Source organism: Trachemys scripta, chromosome 6 (assembly GCF_013100865.1).
Source record: "Trachemys scripta elegans isolate TJP31775 chromosome 6, CAS_Tse_1.0, whole genome shotgun sequence".
In the NCBI taxonomy this organism is placed as follows: Eukaryota; Metazoa; Chordata; order Testudines; family Emydidae; genus Trachemys; species Trachemys scripta.
This window is the reverse complement of record NC_048303.1, coordinates 1,260,035-1,266,808: the sequence shown is the minus strand read 5'-3', so window position 1 is coordinate 1,266,808 and position 6,774 is coordinate 1,260,035. Positions and strand designations below refer to the sequence as shown.

Below are 6,774 nucleotides of genomic sequence, written 5' to 3'. Positions count from 1 at the left end.
AAGGAGAGGAGCAGCGGGAGGGGCTGGGAGTTTAGTTTCGGTTGGGGCTGGGTGGTGCAACGCAGGGAACCCCAAGCTGGGGTCTAAGCTCCCTGAACCTCCCAGAGGGACCTAATTGAGGGGGTCTGGTCGTACCTACACGCTCTGCTTGAGACTGTGTTCCTGTCCTTAAATAAACCTTCTGCTTTACTGGCTGGTTGAGAGTCGCAGTGAATCTCGGGAAGAGGGGTGCAGGGCCCTGACTCCCCCACACTCCGCAACACGACCCCCACCCCGTCTCTCCTAGTTAACCCTTTGCGGGCCCCCTTTGGCCACTATTTCATGAACCCTTGGACATTTCCCGTTTTCCTACAACCATTACATCTCAGGTCTCTGAGAGCCCCTGGAGGAGGGCTCCCCACATCGGCCGCTCCCCTGTTCGAGCTCCCGGGGCGTCTTGGGGGTCAGCGCTGCCCCTGGTGGCCTAGGGCAGGGAAGCTTTAACACCCGGGGCTGCGCCGCAGGAGTCTCCCCACAGGAGGCTGGTGGGGGCCAGCAGGCAGAGCCTGACCAGGTCCCATTGTCGTGCAGGGGCCGTGCTCGGCGGGGGGCTGGCATGCTGCTGCCAGGCAATAATAGCTGTCTCCAGCCCCCCCAGTCAGAGCACAGCAGGACTGCAGTCACCTCAGGATTCCCCCGGGGCCCCCGGCTCTGCACCCCGCCTACTCGCTGGCTGGGGCTGTTCCCTGCGGTGACACATGCCTGCAGAGACTCAGACTTTCCGGTGAGACGGGACCGTCTGACCTGCCCATCTCAGACCCTCGCCCACCCGCTCCTGTGACGGAGACTCCCCCACCTGCAAGTCACCCGTGCCCCACGCTGCCGAGGGAGGTGAAACCCCCCCCAGGGTTCCTGCCAATCTGGCCCGGGGGAAATTCCTCCCCAACCCCAAACCCGTTAGACCCCCGCGCATGGGGTGTGACCCACCAGCCTCCCCCGGGGACTCCGTCCTCCAGCCCAACAACAGGTGGTGGAGCTGGAGCGCCTGTCCGTATTTCTCAGGCGACCCAGCCCCCCCGCGGCACGCTCACAACACCAACCACACCAGCACGCCTTTGCTTCTGGAAGTTTTAAATCATTTTTATTGACTTGAATTCATCTCGCGATGGGCTGTGCGTTCCCGGCGAGGCGAGGGCACAGCGCGTCGGGCAGGGCAGAGCTCCTGCATAGCATGTCCTGCAGTAGCTAGGACGTCACAGTTTCTTAATACAGTCTGAAAGAGCTACCTAATAAAGCAATCAAACCAGATAAGCGCGCTTGAGAGAAGCAATAAGGACTTGCTAGTCCAGCCAGCCTGCAGTCTTTGCTGGTATTACTAAGCCCTGGGTATCTTTTCATGACAACCATATATCTGCATGGAACTTAATTAACCAAAGTCCTTGTCTGGAGGCTCTGTGGGCAAATATGTCTCCCTCTGGGAGAGTTACTGGCCCTGCCCACAGTGGTGGAGGCAGCGGGAGAGGAGCAGGGTTATAGGGTTACCTAGGCGCTGACTAATAGCCCCCGGCGGTCAGGGCACGTGCTCCCTTCGACCTCGCTGGAGCTGGCCCTGAGGAAAGGCGTGTTTAGCAGCAGCAGCCTCGCTAATCACTGGCTTTTCATGCAAAGGTCGGGGGCGGGGGGGGGTCAAGCCGCGGATATGAGCTTGGCCGGGAGCCGCGGGAGGGAGTCGCGACGTGACCGATGCTTAGCAGGAGGCAACGCGCCGTCAGGAGGTGCAGCATCTCCAGGGGGAATCACACACCGCCCCAAGCCAAGCCCTCCACACCCAGCACAGGCATCAGCCAGGTCTCCTTTGCTTGCAGTCCGGGGGGCTCTGCGGAGGTCAACTGAGCAGGCAGGCAGGCGCCGGGGTGGGGACGGCCGGTGCCCTGGGCGGGGAGAGAGCAGTTAGAGAGAGCAGGGGAGGGTCTCACACGACGCCCCTCCCCCATTTCCTAAAGCACCCCCCTTTTCTAGTGGCTCCCAATCAGCAGCCGCGAATGAGACTCCCCCAGCCCCAGACAGCATCGTCGGGGCGTCGCCACGCGCCGTTAGTGACCGGTCGCCGTGTGCCATCGCCAGGCCGGCCAGTCACCGCTCCGCCACCGCGGCCGGCAAGGCCCTGATAGGCAGAGGTGGGCTCGGCCCAGCCCCCGGCCCAGGACATTTCACATCTCACTGGGCTCAACACCAGCGCGCCGGCTGCTTCAATCCCCCTCACTCCCACGCGCTCTCCGCCACAGCCCGCAGCGCCCCCGCATGGCAGGGCAGAGCCGCCCGGCTGCCCACGGGGCTGGATTGCTTTCCACTGGCTGAGGATCTGGTGCAGGCAGTGGCCCGTCCCTCCCCACACCCGGCACCCCTGGGGCTCTGCCGTCCCCACCTCTTAGTGCTGGGGCTTCCTCTGCTTGCGGTGCTTGGCGCCCTTCGAGCGGACACGTTTCACGACATCCACCGCTGTGGTTTGTCCTTTTTTCCTATCCAGTTTCTCCATCAGGTCAAGGGTCCAGCGAGCATTGGGCGGGGCACAGAGATTCCTGTTCTTCTTGGTGATGAACCTGAGTCATGACAGAAGAGTTGCTAAGGGGGGATGGGCCAGACCCAGCTGGGGACAGCCAGAACCCCTCCTCTCCCCGTCCCCATCCTAACACAACCCCAAGCCATGGGGAAGGGCAGGATTACCGAGTCTCCATCCCTGGAGGTGCCCCCCGCACCCGCAGAGCTCCCCCGGGCGCCCACAGGCACTCACACAATAGCTGAGAGCCGGCAGCCTGTCTCGGGACTCTGGATTCTGTAGGCGGAGAGGAGATGGAGCGGGATGGGACGATTCTTGTGGCTTAGGCAGCAGTCGGATGCCTGGTTCTCGCTCCCTAGTGGGCAAGCAGACAAGGGCATGGGTGAGACATGGGCAGAGGATGCCTTTCTGGTGGGATGCCTCTGGAGAGCTGCATGCAAACCTGAGGCACCTTACTGAGCATCATGCATGGGGCTTGCCGGCCCCAGGTGCTGCAGAGAGGGAGTTTCTCAGACACCGCTCTGCCGGTGCCCCGCACTCCCGACCCGCAGCTCCTAGCGGACACCCGCCGCCACGTTCATCTGCTGACTAGATCGCCTGAATCAACCCAGTTTCTAGCCAATCAGAACAAAGCCAGGCCGTTGCTTTCTCTCTGCAGGAAGGTGATCTCCACTCCGCAGCCTGTGAGTGGCTGATAAAGCTCTCCCCAAGCTGGGGCGATCAGCCCGCAGGGCTAGCGGGCAGACGCCCGAGCAGGCAGGGCCCCCTGCTCCAGCAGCCTCTGCCCCACCGCTGAGCACTGGGGGCGCAGGGAACATGCCGAGGACAGCCCTTTTCCCTGGGGGAATCACAAAGCATCGACCCGAGATAGGCAAGCGCTAGAGTCACGCCGACAGAGCCGGGTCGGCGTCAGCCAGGATCAAACCTGGGACCTCAGGAGTTTAATGCCTGAGCTAAGAGATGTGGCTTTAGCCCAGGCGGTAGCTTGCTCATCAAGGGCTCGCTGCCACTAGAGAGGCTAAAGGGGGGACAAGCAGGCCTGGGTTACACAGCCAACCCCCTTTCCGGGGCGGGATCGGCCGCACAGACCCGCCTGGGTCTTGCAACCAACTAGGGTCAGAGGCCAGGCTAGAGCCCAGCTCCCTGCTCCATCACTAGGTGCCGCTGCTGGACCTGCCGGGCTGAGGCCCCCAGCTGCACTGCCAGGTCTGCGGCACTCCCCTCGCCCTTCCCTCCCCACCCGAGCAGCACCGCGGCTGGAATTAGCCCCAGCTGCAAAAGGGCTAGCGGGTTGGGCTACCCCCCGTGTCCAGCTGCTCCGAGGCGCACCCCACGCCTGCCGACCCATTCCTGTCCCCAGGGCACCCTCCCAGGCGGGGCCCAGCTGGGCCCAGGCAGTACCTTGGGCCTTGCAGATGCACAGGGCAGCCGCCAGCAGCAGCAGGATGCGGAGGGTCATTCTGGCCAGCGAGGGGGCAGGCGATCAGGCAGGCTGAGGCGTCCAGTGGCTCAGGGACAGGCAGAGCTGAGATGCTGCGTCCCCGTCCCCGGCTGCCTGTATTTATGCTCCGCAGAGCCAGCTTTCACTTTCCTTCCTTGCAAGAGCCTGGCTGGCGGCCCACTCCCGTCCCGTCCCGTCCCACCCGCTCAGCTCCCGAGTGCACAGCTCGGAGGGGAGGGGAGGGGGACGGTTCCTGGCAGGAGCAGCTCCCCTTTGCAGATGTGTTCTGGCAAGGTCAGGACTGGCCCCAGGCCAGGGATACAGCCGGGGGCTGTGGCGAGGGGGCGGGGGCAGGCGTATCAGCCCCACAGCCAAGAGCCCTCGGCGCTTCCAGGTCCAACGGAGCTCCTGTGTTCCTGTCAGGACCCACTGAACCCAGCAGCTGCTGGTTCTGGCTCCAGTCCAGCCAGCCCCGTCCGAACGCACAGCATCCCGCTGTTACTGCTACCCGCAGGGCTTGTCTGAGGATTCCCAAGCCGGGACGGGGCAAACCGGTGTGGAGACATTCGAGTCCAGGCCCCCCCAATCTCCTGCCTTGTGCCAGGAGCCCCAGACAGTCAGGCCTGGGCATGGCGGGGACAGCCACTGCTGGGGAAATGTGCCGGTTTGTGCAGCGACACTGGCCCGAGCGCGCTCCAGCTCCAACACGCCGTGGCCAGGGCCGTGCTGGGACAGGCGGCTAGCCGGGGTCTATCTGGCCCAGAGCCGGAGTCCGCGGGAGAAAGCCCGCTGCCAGAGAGTCCCAGCCCGCCTCGGCAGGCCCAAGAGACTTGGGGTTCGGAGCCTCCAAGCCGGTCCTGACGGGGTCTCTCCAGCAGCCCCCCCGTCACCAGCACTGGGATCCCCTCATGCCTCCCACAGCCTGTCCTGTGCACAGCTCCCCCTGCTCTGCCCAAAGGGCATCCGGCTCTCGCCAGCTTCGCCAGCGGCTCTGCCCCTTGGCTCGGGGGCCCCAGCCTCTGCCGTTGGGACTGGGGTATATTCTGGGTTTGTCCCTGGACCCACTCCCCCTCTCCAGGGTCCCCCCATGCCCAGCTTCGTTGCTGCCCCCAGAGCTGCCAGCTGGGCTCTCCTCTTGGCCGCCTCAGTCCCCAGAGCTTAGCCCCCTAGTCACGTTCCCCCCAGGGGCGGTTCCTGCCCCCCAGACCTGGCCCAGCAGGGTCCCCAGCCCAACTCTCAGCATCTTGCAGAACCTTCTGGCCCCGGGCTTATGCCCAGGCTCTCTTGGCATGCGGCCCCTCGAGCTGCCCGGGCCGCGTCCCACCCCAGCCACAGCCCTGGCAAATCATTGACCACGCAGACACGCGGGAGCCCACCCCCCTCTTGTCTGAGCAGGCCGGGCTCCAGGGCCCCGGCTGCCTGCTGCCCTGGTTAGTGCACTCGGAACAAGTCCAAGGCCGCGCGGCTTGCACAGCGGCAGCTTTATGGCCGCCGAGGTCAAAGGCCTTTGCTGGGATCGATACAGAGCCGCCGTGGTGCAGGAGAACCGTCCTCCTGCAGCGGGCTCTGAGCACTCGGGCGTCTGGTGCCAGCTGTGCTTAGCATCGCTCAGGGTAGGGGAGCCGGTGGCTGCACCATCCCCCAGCACTGGAGGGTGCAAACCTTCATGCGGGATTTCCCCCTGCCTAGGGGCTGCTCCCCCTGCCTGGGGGAATCAGGGCTGGAGTGGAGCCTCGCTTGGGGACCTGAAAGGGGCACCCGGCTGTCCACCTCTCTGCCCAGCCACCTGTCCATCCACCCAGCCGTCCACTGTCTGCCCAGACATCCAGCCAGCTGTCCACCTGTCCGTCCATCCATCCATCCACCTATCTGCCCAGCCATCTGTCCATCCACCCAGCTGTCCATCCATCCACCCAGCCATCCACCTCTCTTCCCAGCCACCTGGCCATCCAGCCAGCCGTCCACTGTCTGCCCAGCCATCCAGCCATCCATCCACCTGTCCGTCCATCCATCCGTCCACTGTCTGCCCAGCCATCCATCCATCTACCTGTCCGTTCATCCAGCCACCCAGCCACCCAGCCGTCCATCTCTCTGCCCAGCCATCTGTCCATCCACCCAGCCATCCACTGTCTGCCCAGCCATCCATCCAGCTGTCCACCTGTCCATCCGTCCATCCATCCATCCACCCAGCTGTCCACTGTCTGCCCAGCCATCCATCCATCCATCCATCCACCCAGCCGCCCAGCCATCCACCTCTCTGCCCAGCCATCTGTCCATCCACCCAGCCGTCCACTGTCTGCCCATCCATCCATCCATCCACCCACTGAGCCCTAGGCCCCCCCCAGCTCTGCCGGTGCCCCTCAGCCCCAACCTGCCCCCCGCCTCTAGTCCAGTCCTAGGCTATCTCAGGCCTCCTCGCTGTCCATCCATAGGGACCACCTGGGATCCCAGGCCAGGCTCGCAGTTTGCTCAGGGGGAAAGAGCCAGGAGACAGCCCGGCACCCTCACGTCCTTGCCACGCTCAAGCCCCAGCTGCTGCAGTCCGAGCCAGGCACAGAGCTGGGTTCACCCTCCCCACACCCCCGGGGGCCAGATCGGAAAACTGGGAGCCAGCAAACCCTGGATGTTCCCCGCCCATCCGGGGTGACTGAGCACCCACTTCTGCTGCTGTGCTCGATCCTGATCCACAGCGCCCCTGCAGTCCCAGCCCTGGGCTCCCCACACACTGCTCTGCAGACCCCCCTCAATCCCCGTCTGCCTCAGCTCTCTGCTCTGTGTATCATTCCTTTTCACTCTG

General features: G+C 64.4%; 1 protein-coding gene across 1 annotated transcript; it reads right to left on the bottom strand.

Moving 5' to 3' along the window:
* Positions 1-1,098: 1,098 nt before the first annotated feature.
* On the bottom strand, positions 1,099-4,176 carry LOC117879584 (C-C motif chemokine 21b-like). The gene is made up of 4 exons (XM_034774855.1): positions 3,938-4,176; positions 2,771-2,891; positions 2,405-2,579; positions 1,099-1,910 (listed from the first exon to the last, which is right to left on the bottom strand). The coding sequence occupies exons 1-3, from the start codon at positions 3,993-3,995 to the stop codon at positions 2,408-2,410; spliced, it is 351 nt and encodes a 116-aa protein (XP_034630746.1). The 5' UTR covers positions 3,996-4,176; the 3' UTR covers positions 1,099-1,910; positions 2,405-2,407.
* Positions 4,177-6,774: the final 2,598 nt, after the last annotated feature.

What these genes read in the sequence shown, in the direction of transcription:
- LOC117879584 (XM_034774855.1), bottom strand. Translation starts at nt 3,995, where the DNA reads ATGACCCTCCGCATCCTGCTGCTGCTGGCGGCTGCCCTGTGCATCTGC. An exon ending in GTGCATCTGCAAGGCCCAAG is followed by an intron (nt 2,892 to 3,937) that starts GTACTGCCTGGG and finishes CTTGCCCACTAG; the next exon opens with GGAGCGAGAACCAGGCATCC. An exon ending in TGCCGGCTCTCAGCTATTGT is followed by an intron (nt 2,580 to 2,770) that starts GTGAGTGCCTGT and finishes GTCATGACTCAG; the next exon opens with GTTCATCACCAAGAAGAACA.